The sequence below is a fragment of the Danio aesculapii genome, chromosome 11 (genome assembly GCF_903798145.1).
Source record: "Danio aesculapii chromosome 11, fDanAes4.1, whole genome shotgun sequence".
NCBI classification, from domain to species: Eukaryota; Metazoa; Chordata; class Actinopteri; order Cypriniformes; family Danionidae; genus Danio; species Danio aesculapii.
In genome coordinates, this window is record NC_079445.1 from 45,278,146 (window position 1) to 45,295,622 (window position 17,477).

Below are 17,477 nucleotides of genomic sequence, written 5' to 3' on the forward strand. Positions count from 1 at the left end.
TATTTACTACTGACGGGGTTTGAAAAATTGAAAGAGAATCTAAACAACAGTGAGATATCAATACTCAGAATCACTAGGGCAGTGTTTCCCAACCCTGTTCCTGGAGGCACTCCAACAGTACATATTTTGGATGTCTCCATTATCTGACCCATTAACTTCAGGTGTTGGAGTCTCTTCTGATGTTATGATAAGATGATTCAGGTGTGTTTGATTAGGGAGAGCTTGAAAATGTGGACTGTTGGTGTGCCTTCAGGAACAGGGTTGGGAAACACTGCACTAGGGTATATGCAGAAGTATGCAGTGTTGCCAGATGTAGCTTACTGATTCCAGCCAGACACTAATTACAATTGATCAGTAATCCAGCAGCTCTGAATCTGAGTGTTACGTACACATTAAGAGTGGAAATAAGGCAAAAGCAGACGGCTTCTCTGGTCCTGTTGTTTTTATGTCTGAAGCCGGACAGCATTTGGTCCCACACAAACTGTAAATGAAATACACCTATTAGTATTATACAAAGATTAAATATAGTTTTATTTTGGAGATGGACATGTTTGACCTGTGGATTTGCTGCTTGGTCCATCATTTTCAGCAGAAGTGACTGCGCCTGATCTCGAACCTGCTCTTTAGAATCGCCTAAACGGTCCATTAAACTGGGCAGAACTGAGAGACAAACATAAACAACACAATAAATACTTAATATCTGAGATTAATAGATCATGTTTTGCTCTACGACACAACAAACGCATGAAACTGAGGGCAAATATTTACAATACATAAACTTCACAATAAATCTGTAAATTTAATAAATGGAAAGCAGCTATTATAAAATATATGAATAACCAAACTTATAAAAACATAATTATTTAAAATGTTGTATACATGGTTATTTAAATATATGCAATGTCTATTTTAAATAAATTATGAACATTTATATTATATTATATTATATTATATTATATTACTATTATATTATATTATATTATATTACTATTATATTATATTATATTATATTACTATTATATTATATTATATTATATTACTATTATATTATATTATATTATATTACTATTATATTATATTATATTATATTACTATTATATTATATTATATTATATTACTATTATATTATATTATATTATATTACTATTATATTATTATATATATTACTATTATATTATATTATATTATATTATATTACTATTATATTATATTATATTATATTACTATTATATTATATTATATTATATTATATTATATTATATTACTATTATATTATATTATATTATATTATATTATATTATATTATATTATATTATATTATATTACTATTATATTATATTATATTATATTCTATTATATTATATTATATACATTTTGAGTTAGTTCATTTCACAGCGGAATGAACCGCCAACTTATCCAGTATATGTTTTACGCAGCGGATGCCCTTCCAACTGCAACCCATCACTGGGAAACATCCATACACACTCATACACTATGGACAATTTAGCTTACCCAATTCACCTGTACCACATGTCTTTGGACTGTGGGGGGAACCGGAGCACCCAGAGGAAAGAACGGGGAGAACATGCAAACTCCACACAGAAATGACAACTGACCGAGCCGAGGCTCGAACCAGCGACGTTCTTGCTGTGAAACGATCGTGCTACCCACTGCACCATCGTGTTGCCTATATTATATTATATTATATTATATGTGACATGGTGGCTCAGTGGTTAGCACTGTGGCTTCACAACAAGAACATTGCTGGTTTGAGTCCCATCTGTGCCAGTTGGTGTTTCTGTGTGGAGTTTGCATGTTCTCCCCGTGTTGGCGTGGGTTTCCTCCGGGTGCTCCGGTTTGCCCCACAGCCTAAACACATGCACTATGGGGGAATTGATTAACTAAATTGGCCGTAGTGTATGAGTGTGTGTGTGTGTGTGTGTGTGTGTGTGTGAATCAGTACGTATGGGGGTTTCCCGGTACTGGGTTGCAGCTGGAACGGCATCTGCTGTAAAACATATGCTGCATAAGTTGGTGGTTCATTCCACTGTGGCGACCCCTGATGAATAAAGGGACTAAGCTGAAGGAAAATGAATGAATGATTAACCAAACATATAAAAACATAATTATTTAAAATGTATTACTAATAATAAATTACTATTTATATATATATATATATATATATAGTAATATATATATATATAGTATTTATATATATATATATATATATATATAGTAATTTAAATATATACAATGTCTATTTTAAATAAATTAAAAACATTTATATTGTTTTTATTATTGTTATTATTTTATTTATATTTTATTTATATTCTTTATTATTTTACAAATTAGAAACATGAATAGATATTAATCTAAATGAAAAAATATGTAAAAGCAAAATACTACAAGAAAGATCATTCAAACTGAAATTCACATGTTTTATTACTAAAATAAATGTTAAATTAAAAAAACTACATTAAACTAATTAATAAAAGTTTAAAATGAATAAACATTAAGTGAAATATAGTTTAAAAGATCAACATTTATTACAAATATCAGATATTTCAATTTAATTTTGGTTTACTTGAATTTTTATGCAATTTAAATAAAATTAACAAGTAATACAAACTATACAATCATATTTAAAAGACAAATGACAAAACAAAATTAGAATATTTTAGCTACCATAATAGTCAATTCAAACTATAAATAATAATTTAAAAACTAATAATAAATATAACAAATTCAATTATTTACAAAAATGTATTAACTATATATATATATATATATATATATATATATATATATATATATATATATATATATATATATATATATATATATATATATATATAATATTCACAAAAATAAATACCATTTAAAGACGTCACCTGTTCCTATGTGTGTTTTAAAGTGTTCCTGTAGTCTGCTCACTAAAGCAGACACAATCTCCATTCCCAGCAGCGCCACCTTTAACACACACAAAAGCTCAGAAAAATCACACATAAATAAGATCTTAAAATAAAAACACCAAAATCTCGCACTTTAAGTCACATTTAAAGCTCAAAAGTGCTCAGAAACCGCTCTTTTCAGCCCTCAGCCTCTGTATGCAAATCGGAGGAGCAAAGAATTCTGGGTAATCTCCACTAAACTGCCTTTCACGTAAAATATCATTAAAATGGACGGTAATTTCTGCTAAATTCTCACTGCATATTGTCCTTAAACATGTGGAGAATCAGAAAATCGTGATATATTGCATGAACAGTGATATTTTTAAATTATCTCAGTCACCGTCTCTGTGAAGAGCAGCAGGAATGTAGGAAGCAATTGGCTGCGCACGACGATCTCAACTTTCCTTGTCTGGGGGTGGTTTGGGCTGTTCAATGAAGGTTAACTGAGGACATCCCTGCTAACACCTGACCAACACAATCCGCATCACCTGAACTGTAAAGGCTCAGGCTATGGTGCAATTTTTGGAACCTTAAAATTAGTTCCGTCAACAACATATAGTAATAAAAGCCTATATACCGCCCTCTATACGCACTGAATAGGGTACGCTGAACATATATAACTACGTCAGGAAACCTACATAAATGCAAACAAAAAATTGATTTAAATGTATACGTTGCATAAGATGTATGAAATGTAAAATAAATATTAATTTTGATAATTAAACAATACAACTCTGATTCATAAAACGGTTGCATTATTTATTAGTTAGCAAAAAACTCAAGAAACAAACTTTTATATTTATTGTAATTTATTTATTTGTAATATATTGTATACACTTGTCTTTAAGTTTATGGTTTAAAAATGTCAAAATAAATATAATAAATATATTATACATATGATAAAATATATATTTCAAGATGATATCACAATTAATATATATATATATATATATATATATATGTGTTAAAGAACATCTAACAATAGTTAAATAACATGTTATGAATGAAGTTTTAATATAATTCTCATTTTTATGACTGAGAATATGGTTTAAAATGTAAAACTATCTAATAATTTAAGTAAAATTTTATATATTATAAATATAAATACTTAAAAATATGAATAATACACACGAATGGATGGATAGATAGAACGATAGATAGAACGATAGATAGAATGATAGATAGATAGATAGATAGATAGATAGATAGATAGATAGATAGATAGATAGATAGATAGATAGATAGATAGATAGATAGATAGATAGATAGATAGATAGATAGATAGATAGATAGATAGATAGATAGACAGATAAAGTAAATGTATTCATGTTCTCTGATTTAAATGAATTTCTTTTATTAAACCCTTTGGATCTGTGTGTGTATGTAAGCTCTATATGGGTTACCATGAAGCAGAAGTGTGCTGATTCCAGAGCTGTGTGTTTATTGTGTGTGTGTGTGTGTGTGTGTGTGTGTGTGTGTGTGTGTGGTAAAATAAGCATCTGTCCTCATTACAGCAGTGGGCTGATCAGAGGAGATCCAGGACAGATGCAGGACGAGCAGCGCTGTGATTGGCTGAGGAGACTCACGCGACGCGACCGACACACACACACACACACACGCACACGCACACGCGCACGCGCACGCGCACGCGCACGCGCACGCGCACACGCACACACAGGGAAGTGTCCAGAGGTGAGGAGAACACACACACACACACACACACACACACACACACACGCACACGCACACGCACACACGCAAGTGTCCAGAGGTGAGGAGAACACACACACACACACACACACACACACACACACACAGAAGTGTCCAGAGGTGAGAACACACACACACACACACACACACACACACACAAATGCTTCTGAAAGAACACACACTTACAGTTCATACACTACACACACACACACACGGAAGTGTCCAGAGGTGAGGAGAACACACACACACACACACACACACACACACACACACACACACACACACGCACACACACGCACACACACGCGCGCGCAGACAGATGCACACACACAGATGCTTTTAGAAGAACATATACAGTCTGTACAGTAGAAACATCATAACAGCAGTGTGTGTGTGTGTGTGTGCGCGTGTGTGTGTGTGTGTAGCGTCTCTGCTGAAGAATATAGCGGTGATTCAGCTGGACAATATTAAAATAGCTCTCAGTGGCTGCTGTTATCTAATGCTTCAGTCAGATGTGTGTATTGCCGGAGGAGACGTGGAGAAGGTCCATTAATGATCCGCATCAAACTCCTTCAAGGAAATCTCCTCACTCGGCGGCCATATTTATAAAGACCTCAGTTAGTTCATCCAAGACCAAAATCCTGAAGTCCAGTCTAAATGAATGGGGAATCCTGACATCTCCAAAACTACAGAAGCATGACAATGATTAACTGCAACTATGAAAACACTGGGAAATCCAGCTTTTCAGCTCATCTTTATGTCTCCAGCGCTTTTACAATGTAGACTGTGTCAAAGCAGCTCAACACAGAAGATCCAGTAGATTGAAGCTGTGTCAGTCCAGTTCTCAGAGTTCAGTTCAGTTTAATTTTCACTGCTGAGAGTCCAAACACTGAAGAGCAAATCCATCAATGCGCAGCTCCACAAGTCCCAAACCAAGCAGGCCAGTGGAGACAGCGAAGGAACAAACTTCACCGATTGACCAAAGTGAAGGAGAGAAGCCAGGCTCAGTTGGACATGACCATTTCTCTTCTGGCCAAACTTCATGTGCAGAGCTGCAGTCTAGGCACCGGAGGCTGGAGACCACTGGACGTCCATCATGGAGAAGCTGCAGGAGTGAGTAGGTCACCGGCAGGTGTTCAGGCTGGCCCACAGGATCAGTGCTGAGACTCGTCTGTCACTGGGGTCTTTTTTATATTAGTTGATGTGAAGTGGTCTTTTTTTGTGTATTATTGTGATTGTACAGATTTACTAAAGGATTAGGCGTGGGCTTGTATAAGATTCTGACGGTATGATAACCTTGGATATAAATATCACAGTATCGTGATCACTGCTCTAAAATATATTCTGTTTAAGCGTCTGGGTTAAAAACTAAACCTTTTGAACACAATATATTTGATTTATTGATAGATTTCTGATATTGTGGAACAGTAACCATGTCAGGCTAAATACAGGGTTTCTGCAGGGTCTTAAATGGCTCGTTTCCACGGACTGGTACAGTATGGTACGGTACGGGTCACCTTTATCAGACTTGCATTTCCACTAACAAGGGTACCCTTTTGGTGGGCGTGGTGTACGACAGAAAGTTTCAGTCGGCGTCATTCTCACTCGAGGAAATGTCTACAATAAAGCTGTACAGGTCGCTCACATATCATATGAGAAGCACTTCTCACAAAACAGATGCTTTACACACATAAATGCTTGTGTAGAAATGTTCATTACTAACTTTACTATGAACATGAGTTGATTATAACTGCAGATTAATGAAACAGCCTACTGTAACGTCTGTAATTATATCAAATAACTAAATAAATGAACATATATAAACACATACAGCCCCTTACAGTCTCCAATATGTTACCAACTACAGAAGAACTACACACAGCAGACATTTCGTCCGTATTTAGGTTCAATACAACACAAAATATAGCCCACAGTCAGTGTAATCCTCTAATCTGTGTCTGTAATCTTCAGCAGCACATGTAGCCTCTGTTAGAGAGTAATTACATCATTCCCAGTTTATTCCTATATTAGTCCAGCAGGTGAAGATAATAAGTTAGTTAATCATGGCATTTTGTTCATGTTTGCTGAATAATAATGTGCTCCTTTTTCCGGCTTCTCCTTTGTTTCTTCACGCTTCACTCTCGCGTTTGTCAGTGTCTGACAGGATCGGGTTTCTAAAGCTCGTCAATAATCAAGCGCAGGTTATTATCATCAGCTCAAGAAGTTTTTTATTTCAGATATAATGTTAGACGCGCGGCGAGCGCTAGCAAGAAAGCGAAACCGCTCGCGCCTCAGACTGACTCGTAAAAAACTACGGGGCACAGGGTAAATCTGCTCTTCTTCTTGGCTTTGTGGCTGTTCATCCAGATGATGACAAGGTTTGTTTGAGCCCGGATCGACCATGGCTCGTTATTATATGTATGTATAATTACACTGTAATCTCTCGGCTGTGTATTTTAAACATGGCGGGTTTCTTGTTTTCATTCTGGCTTGTTGCATAAGCGAATGACGTTTCTCTGTGAACCAATAGCGTTCAGCTGTGCGTCTAGCTCCGCCTTTTGGTACCCTTTCTCGTGTTTGGTACCCTTTCAAAAGGGTGCCGAAAAAGTAGTACAGTACGGTTCGGCACGCCCAAAACCAAACCGTACCAAACCGTACCGTACCACTCAGTGGAAACGGGCCAAAAAAATCTTAAAAGGTCTTAAACCTCAAAATCCAAAATTTTAGGCACTAAAAAGTCTTAGATTCACTAAAATGTTGTGTTGTAGGTCTTAAAGCTTTTTTAAACAGGTCTTCATTTTTCTTTGTTCATGTGTTGCTACCCAATCTGGCCCAAACCCATACAATCACCAACAATCCAAAAACCTTAAACCATTTATCTAAGTCTCTTTATCATAATGGTTTAATTATTTTCCCTACAATAACATTTGTTTAAAAGTGCTCCATGTATTTACTGCTGAGGACACCGACCTGGACAGATTGTTGTGCATAGATTTAGTTTATTATACCTTTTAAAACATTTGATCATTTTTTTTATTATTATTTTTTTATTTTAAAGAAAGTTTATGTTGGAAAAAAGTGTATAGATACAAGTAGAGCTTGCTTGTTTTTATACAACATACACATAATATAATTTGCTAAGAAATATCTAAAATAATTTACATTTTGTATTATTAATACAGAATTAATCCTATTTAATATATAATTAGTATGTAATTAGATGTTTTCAATTACAATATTGTTTTTTTATAGGGCAAATAAAAATCTTTTCCATCTGGGCCATTTCACAAAATCCTTAGCCCTTTATGAGTCTAAACTTTCATTCATAATGCTCTGACAAAAGTCTTAAGTTTAACTTGGTGAAACCTGCAGAAACCCTGAAATACTTCAAATTAATCACTGACTTCTGCTGTCTTCATTAGTTTCAAAAAAACAGATTTTTTTTACAATTTAAAATGGCATCTTTGGAGATCTTTTCTGCTGAAGATACTGTTGTCCTAAAAAACTAAAAAACACATAAAATAAAAAAAAAAAATCGTACTCATATTTCATGCTAATTCATACCTTAGGAACGGTATTGCAGAAAATTTTAGCTGCTTTAAAACCTTGACTTTTCCAAACCGCGGTATACCTTGAAAACGGTTATCGTCCCATGCCTATAATGGATAAATACGTTTTTTTTTGCATTAAATCAATTGAATCCTGATCGTTTTTTAAATTAAAATTATTTATTAAATAATGTTTATTATAGGTGGGTTGCAGCTGGAATAGTTGGCGGTTCATTCCACTGTGGCAACCCCAGATTACTAAAGGGACTAAGCTGAAAAGAAAATGAATGAATGAATGTTTTATTAATATTATTAAATATAATAAAACAATAATATAACTTTATTAATAGGGGGCACGGTGGCTCAGTGGTTAGCACTGTCGCCTCACAGCAAGAAGGTCCCTGGTTCAAGCTTCGGCTGGGTTAGTTGGCGTTTCCGTGTGGAGTTTGCATGTTCTCCCTGTATTGGTGTTGGTTTCCTCCAGGTGCTCCGGTTTCCCCTACAAGTCTAAACACATGCGCTATAGGGGAATTGGGTGAGCTAATTTGGCCGTAATGTATGAGTGTGTGTGTGTGAATGAATGTGTATGGGTGTTTCCCAGTACTGGGTTGCAGCTGGAAGGGAATGCACTGTGTAAAACATATGCTGGAATAGCTGGCGGTTCATTCCGCAGTGGCGACCCCTGATGAATAAAAGGACTAATCCAAAAAAAAAAGAATGAATTGTATTAATATTATTTTTATAAATGATATATTTTTTATTAAAACTACCTGTTTGTTTGTGATTTTAAGTATGATGCTGTTTAATAAAGTTTGTGACTTACAAACAGTAAAAACATTAATCCTCACAGAAAACCCTGAATATTTATTAGTCACATCAATGCAGCGCAGAGAAAACCACGAAGAGACATAATCCTGCCAGAGAGACAACACTGATCTGAGGATAATAAATATTGATCACAGGACTGCAGACGAGCCAATGAAACAAAACCATCGTAATAAAACATGAGCCAAGTACAGTATATGAAGACATTACAGTGACGCTTCACCTGTTTCTGACATGTAAGAGTTCAGTAATATCATCAGTAATACTCACGACCCACATGAAAAATACTATAGTAATTTATAGTAAACACAATACAGTTTTTAATTCATACTATAGTAAAATGTATTATGCTGAATGTTTTAATAGTATTTACAACTTTTCGTTAATGAATGCTCCAGCATATTGTAGTATTAACTGTAATAAATACTGTAGCATACTTTAGTTTTACTACAGTAAACTGTGGTGTACTGACGGTAATACTTCCAATTGTTGCAGAAAACTTCAGTTGATATTGCGTTACCATAGCAACTATATGATCACTACAACAGATAAAGTACTATTGTTGTTTACTTACCGTAGCAACTATACAATCACCACAGATAAATCACTAAGTTGTTCTGTTGCCATAGCAACTATAGAATCACAGATAAATTACCATAGTTGTTTAGTTACCGTAGCAACTATAGAATCACCACAACAGATAAATCACTATAGTTGTTCTGTTACCAACAGATCAATTACTATAGTTGTTTAGTTACCATAGCAACTATAGAATCACAACAGATAAATTACTATAGTTGTTTACTTACCGTAGCAACTATACAATCACCACAGATAAATCACTAAGTTGTTCTGTTGCCATAGCAACTACAGAATCACTACAACCGGTAAATTACCATAGTTGTTTAGTTACCATAGCAACTATAGAATCACCACAGATAAATCACTAAGTTGTTCTGTTGCCATAGCAACTACAGAATCACAACAGATAAATTACCATAGTTGTTTAGTTACCGTAGCAACTATAGAATTACCACAACAGATAAATCACTATAGTTGTTCTGTTACCATAGCAACTACAGAATCACAGCAACCGATAAATTACTATAGTTGTTTAGTTACCATAGCAACTATAGAATCACTACAACAGATAAAGTACTATAGTTGTTTACTTACCGTAGCAACTATACAATCACCACAGATAAATTACTAAGTTGTTCTGTTGCCATAGCAACTACAGAATCACAACAGATAAATTACCATAGTTGTTTAGTTACCGTAGCAACTATAGAATCACCACAACAGATAAATCACTATAGTTGTTCTGTTACCATAGCAACTATAGAATCACCGCAACCGATAAATTACTATAGTTGTTTATTTACCATAGCAATTATAGAATCACAACAGATAAATTACTATAGTTGTTTAGTTACCAAAGCGACTATAGAATCACTACAACTGATAAATTACTATAGTTGTTTAGTTACCATAGCGACTATAGAATCACCACAATATGCATCACACAAACAATTAGGAATGCTAAATATTGCTTAGAAAACAACAGTCAATAAATTCACATTCCTCACATTAATGAACTCTCTCACCTTGAAATTGCTTGCATTGATCCATGAGGTAGCCAGACTGTCCACTATCTGCTCCAGCATGCTCTGGTCCACTTCCAGGTCATGTGACTTCTGTTTGTCCAGAATATATCCTATGATTTCTGGAGCGACTTGAAAACGACGTCCGACCTCTTTCTGCGTGACCTGATCCACCATATACTCCATGCTGGACTCCATGACTGTCCGCACATGCAGACACAAAAACTGCCCTGAAACAGCCTTTATAGATCCTGCTCATCCACAGACTGATGATAAATATTACAAGTACAGTATGTGTTGACTGAGCGATATTTGGAGAAGTGCAAGAAATCCTTCTGCAGGAAACTCCACTGAAATGCACGCTCCATCATTCCTGCAAAGCAAATTAAAATATTCCTTTGTGTAGCACTTAATCACAATGCATCATATTTAATATATACTCACATTTAAATGTATATATATATCACGCAATTTATTTATTCAGTGTATTGCACTGGATATATTATAGTACTTACAATTCTTTGTTAATGAATGTGTCAGGATACTGTGGTATCAACTCTAATAAATACTGAAGTATAGTAGTAAAATATACCCTACAGTCATCCAAAACTACAGTATTTAAGTCATTTGTTGATATTAGTATTGTGTTACCATGGCAACTGTAGAATTACAACAACCGATCAATTACTATAGCTGTTGTGTTACCGTAACAACTATAGAATTACCACAATGAATCAATTACAATAGTTGTTGTGTTACCGTAACAACTATAGAATTACCACAATAAATCAATTAACCTAGTTGTTGTGTTACCATAGCAACTATAGAATTGCCACAATGAATCAATTACAATGGTTGTTGTGTTACCATAGCAACTATAGAATCACCACAACAGATCAATGAATATAGTTGTTGTGTTACCATAGCAACTACAGAATTAACACAACAGATCAATTACTATATTAGTTGTGTTACCATAGCAACTATAGAATTACCACAACAGATCAATTACTATATTAGTTGTGTTACCATAGCAACTATAGAATTTCCATAATGAATCAATTACAATAGTTGTTGTGTTACCGTAACAACTATAGAATTACCACAATAAATCAATTAACCTAGTTGTTGTGTTACCATAGCAACTATAGAATTGCCACAATGAATCAATTACAATGGTTGTTGTGTTACCATAGCAACTATAGAATCACCACAACAGATCAATGAATATAGTTGTTGTGTTACCATAGCAACTACAGAATTAACACAACAGATCAATTACTATATTAGTTGTGTTACCATAGCAACTATAGAATTTCCATAATGATTCAATTACCATAGTTGTTGTGTTACTGTAACAACTATAGAGATACTACAATGAATCAATTACAATAGTGTTGTGTTACCATAGCAACTATAGAATTACCACAATGAATCAATTACAATAGTGTTGTGTTACCATAGCAACTATAGAATTGCCACAATGAATCAATTACAATGGTTGTTGTGTTACCATAGCAACTATAGAATTGCCACAATGAATCAATTACAATGGTTGTTGTGTTACCATAGCAACTATAGAATCACCACAACAGATCAATGAATATAGTTGTTGTGTTACCATAGCAACTACAGAATTAACACAACAGATCAATTACTATATTAGTTGTGTTACCATAGCAACTATAGAATTACCACAACAGATCAATTACTATATTAGTTGTGTTACCATAGCAACTATAGAATTTCCATAATGAATCAATTACAATAGTTGTTGTGTTACCGTAACAACTATAGAATTACCACAATAAATCAATTAACCTAGTTGTTGTGTTACCATAGCAACTATAGAATTGCCACAATGAATCAATTACAATGGTTGTTGTGTTACCATAGCAACTATAGAATCACCACAACAGATCAATGAATATAGTTGTTGTGTTACCATAGCAACTACAGAATTAACACAACAGATCAATTACTATATTAGTTGTGTTACCATAGCAACTATAGAATTTCCATAATGATTCAATTACCATAGTTGTTGTGTTACTGTAACAACTATAGAGATACTACAATGAATCAATTACAATAGTGTTGTGTTACCATAGCAACTATAGAATTACCACAATGAATCAATTACAATAGTTGTTGTGTTACCGTAACAACTATAGAATTACCACAATAAATCAATTAACCTAGTTGTTGTGTTACCATAGCAACTATAGAATTGCCACAATGAATCAATTACAATGGTTGTTGTGTTACCATAGCAACTATAGAATCACCACAACAGATCAATGAATATAGTTGTTGTGTTACCGTAGCAACTACAGAATTAACACAACAGATCAATTACTTTATTAGTTGTGTTACCATAGCAACTATAGAATTACCACAACAGATCAATTACTATATTAGTTGTGTTACCATAGCAACTATAGAATTTCCATAATGATTCAATTACCATAGTTGTTGTGTTACTGTAACAACTATAGAGATACTACAATGAATCAATTACAATAGTGTTGTGTTACCATAGCAACTATAGAATTACCACAATGAATCAATTACAATAGTTGTTGTGTTACCATCAGGCATGGGACGATAACCGTTTTCAAGGTATACTGCGGTTTGGAAAAGTCAAGGTTTTAAAGCCGTCAAAATTTTCTGTAATACCGTTACTAAGGTATGTGCACGATTTTTTTATTAACTTTTTTTATTAGCTTTTTTTTAGGACAACAGTATCTTCAGCAGAAAACATATCTAAAGATGCCGTTTTAAATTTTAAAAAATCTGTTTTAAAAACAAATGAAGACAGCACAAGCCAATAATTAATTCAGCCTGACATGCTTACTCTTCTAAAATATTTTAAATGTTTCTCAAAATAAAATATATTGTGTTCAAAAGGGGAAAAAGGTTTTGTTTTTAACCCAGACATTTAAACAGAATATATTTTAGAGCAGTAATCATAATACCGTGATACCATGCCTAGTTACCATAGCAACTAAATAAATGACCATAGTTGTCGTGGTACCGTAGCAACTATAGAATCACCTCAACAGATACATTTAAGTGCTTTACTATGGTATGGTTCAAAAGCAGTAGAGTATTTACTTTAAACTACTATGCATGATCCAAATTCACTGTAAAAATCAATGGATTCCTTCAATAAATAAAATTTATATATTTATTTATTTATATATATATATCCATCATGAATTTTAAACTTTAGAAACATGATTAACTTGGTTTAATATAATTAATATAAAAACATGCTGTCATTGGTCTCTGCTTTACTAACAAAAAAGTACCTTGTTTTTTTTCATTGAATTACACAATTATATTTTAACTGATATAACATTTCACACGCATTCATATAAACTAATGGAAAACATTCAGGTGCAGTATCATGGTTCTTTGTGATTTCCATATTCAAATACCATGGCTTTTATGGCAAATGATAAACACAGCATCACCATGGGACTGTGTGATAATGATGCAAAAGATGATGTTGATACTGGGATATTTTAATCCCAGTTTCTTTGCAAATCCTGTCTTGTGGACATGTTTATATGCATTACTTTACAGACATGTTAATATGCACCGGTCAATCATTTCAGTGGGAAACCACACTCCTACGTCACATTGTGGTGGGCCTCAAAATCACTAGGAGACTTGTTGTGTTTATATCACTCCAATATGACTTTGGACACACTATACTACACACAATTATGTCCAAACTGCTTCTAAATGCTATAAATTGCAAGGACTTAATAATATTTACTCCATAATATTGTACATTTTTAACTTTACATGTAGCTTATATCTGAAGACATCTGCAGCCTCAGTTTTCACTCATTAAGCATTAATAAAGCAGCTGTTGTGATTGCTAATCTAACTTTAGCGGCGTTTAATTTGACCCAGCAGTTGTTTAGCAGCTGTCTGCTCAACAGATCTCAGTATAAACAGGACGGTCTGCTCGACACTTACATGCTAAACAAAACCCAGGACCGGTCAGGGCTAACTAGACAAGTAAACGCGCAATATAACATTAGCAAACATAGCTAGCATTGCACTTCAGCTTGTTATTAGCAACGCCGCATAGAGCAAAAGCCTGTTTACTATCACCCGTGCATGCATTATTATCTGCCAGATATATTCTGCATCGTATGTTATTAAAAAGCTTCATGTGCAGTTCTGTACACATTATAATATATTTAAATATTCAAATAGCAAAGGTACTCTAATGTTAAGCCTGATTTTAAGTTAGAAATATTGTTCAAATGTTTGATATTAAATACAGCATGTATCTGTGAGATTTATTCTGTGTTGTAAATTATTAAAGAGATTCATGTGCATTTCTGCACATTATCCTATGTTTAAATAATTAAATGGCAAAAAAAACTCCTATGTTAAGCCTGAATTTATAAAAAAAAAACATTATTAAAATGTTTAATATTAAATAAAGCATATATCTGTGTAATATTTTCTGTATTGTACATTTTTAAAGGGATTAATGTGCATTTCTGTACACAAAGTAACATATTTAAATACTAAAAACAGCAAAAATACTCATATCTCTATTTATAAGCCTGATTTTAGGTAAAAAACAAACATTGGTAAATAGTTTGACATTTAATACAGCATATATTTGTGATATTTATTCTGTTTTGTAAATTATTAAAAAGATTAATATGCATTTCTGTCCATAAAATAATATGCTAAGCCTAATTTTAGGTTAAATAACATTATTTAAACGTTTAATATTAACTACAGCATATATCTGAGAAATATATTCTGTATTGTACATTTTTAAAAATGTTAATGTGCATTTCTGTACATATTAGAATAGATTTAAACAATGCTAAGCATACTCAGAAGTCTAATGTTAAGCCTGAGTTTAGGTAAAAAAAAATTATTAAAAAGTTTAATATTAAATAAAGCAAATATCTGTGAAATTTCTTCTATATTGTAAATTATATAAAAGATTAATGTGCATTTCTGTACATATATGCATGTTTTTAATCCAAAAATACTCATAACTCTAATGTTAAGCCTGATATTTAATACTGCATATATCTGTGAAATTTCTTCTATATTGTAAATTATTAAAAAGATTAATGTGCATTTCTGTACATAAATTAATATGTTAAGCCTAATTTTAGGTTAAATAACAATATTTAAAAGTTTAATATTAACTACAGCATATATCTGAGAAATATATTCTGTACTGTACATTTTTAAAAATGTTAATGTGCATTTCTGTGTGTATTAGAATATATTTAAATATCTAAAGTGTTAAACATACTCAGAACTCTAATATTAAGCCTGATTTTAGGTTAAAAAACATTATTAAAAAGTTTAATATTAAATAAAGCAAATATCTGAGAAATATATTCTGTACTGTACATTTTTAAAAATGTTAATGTGCATTTCTGTGTGTATTAGAATAGAAATAAACAATGCTAAACATACACAGAACTCTAATATTAAGCCTAATTTTAGGTTAAATAACATTATTAAAAAGTTTAATATTAAATAAAGCATATATCTGTGAAATATATTCTATATTCTAAATTATTTAAAAGATTAATGTGTGTTTTTTGTACATATATGCATGTTTTTAAATCCAAAAATACTCATAACTCTAATATTAAGCCTGATATTAAATACTGCATATATCTGTGAAATTTCCTCTATATTGTAAATTATTAAAAAGATTAATGTGCATTTCTATTTCTATACACAAAATAACAAAAATCAAACACTGTTAAATAATTTGATATTAAACACAGCATATATTTGTGAAATATATTCTATATTGTAAATGATATAAAAGATTAATGTGCATTTCTGTACACAGATTCATCTGTTTTAAAATCCAAAAATACTCATAACTCTAATGAGAAGCCTGATTTTAGGTTAAAAAAAACATTATTTAAAAGTTTAATATTAAATACTCCATATATTTGTGAAATATATTCTGTACTGTACATTGTAAATATTAGATATTAGATATCAGAATATATATTTAAATATTTAAAATGCTAAAATACTCATAACTAAAATAACATATTGAAATATTTAGATTGAAAATTCCTAACTCCTAATTTAAGCCTGCTTTTAGGTCACCTAATTAAATAATAATAATAATAATAATAATAATAATAATAATAATAATAATAATAATACTTTGTTTAGTGGAATTGATGTTAAAATAAGTGTAAAAATCTTCATGTGGAAGACGTAAAAAGTCATTAACTCAAATTAGACATCAAAAAAGGATCAGATATGACCTTTTGCATATCTCTACTACATCACTGACAATAAAAGTACCTTGGATTTTCCACTGATGTAATACACAATTACATCATCATCATCATCATCATCATCATCAACTAAACTAACATAACATTTCACAAGCATTTATATATATGTGTTCATTTCTTTAGTAGCACGTGCACTCTTTCACATACATTATTAAAGCCAATAAATAACAATATAATCTTACTCTAGATTAATTTTAACATCAGTTTTAAAGTAAAGTTAATTAAAAAACACACAAATGCACAACCCTGAGCTTAATGTCAATTTAAACTTCCTGTAAACACTAATTATTAGTAGTATTTTCACCATTTTAACTAACATGACACTTCACAAGCATTTATATATTCGTCCATTTCTTTAGTAGCACATGCACTCTTACACACACATTAATGAAGCCAATAAATAATTATACAATCTTACTCCTGATTAATTCTAACATTGCTTTTAAACTAAAGTGCAACAATGCAAATCTTGAGCTTAATGTCATTCAAAAGCTCCCTGTAAACACT

At 32.2% G+C, this 17,477-nt stretch overlaps 1 protein-coding gene and 1 non-coding gene across 2 annotated transcripts in view; one reads left to right on the forward strand and one right to left on the reverse strand.

Moving 5' to 3' along the window:
* The window catches only part of LOC130236936 (CLIP-associating protein 1), a 108,718-nt gene that overhangs the window by 90,961 nt on the left and 280 nt on the right, over positions 1-17,477 (reverse strand). The window contains exons 2-5 of the mRNA XM_056467692.1: positions 10,642-11,011; positions 2,892-2,970; positions 557-660; positions 390-481 (exon numbers count right to left, since the gene is read on the reverse strand). Of these exons, the coding sequence (XP_056323667.1) occupies positions 390-481; positions 557-660; positions 2,892-2,970; positions 10,642-10,836 (470 nt within the window). The 5' untranslated portion in view covers positions 10,837-11,011. The remainder of the gene's footprint in view (positions 1-389; positions 482-556; positions 661-2,891; positions 2,971-10,641; positions 11,012-17,477) is intronic.
* On the forward strand, positions 3,350-3,481 carry LOC130237863 (U4atac minor spliceosomal RNA). Its single transcript, XR_008838591.1, has one exon. It is a non-coding gene; the product is annotated as a U4atac minor spliceosomal RNA (small nuclear RNA).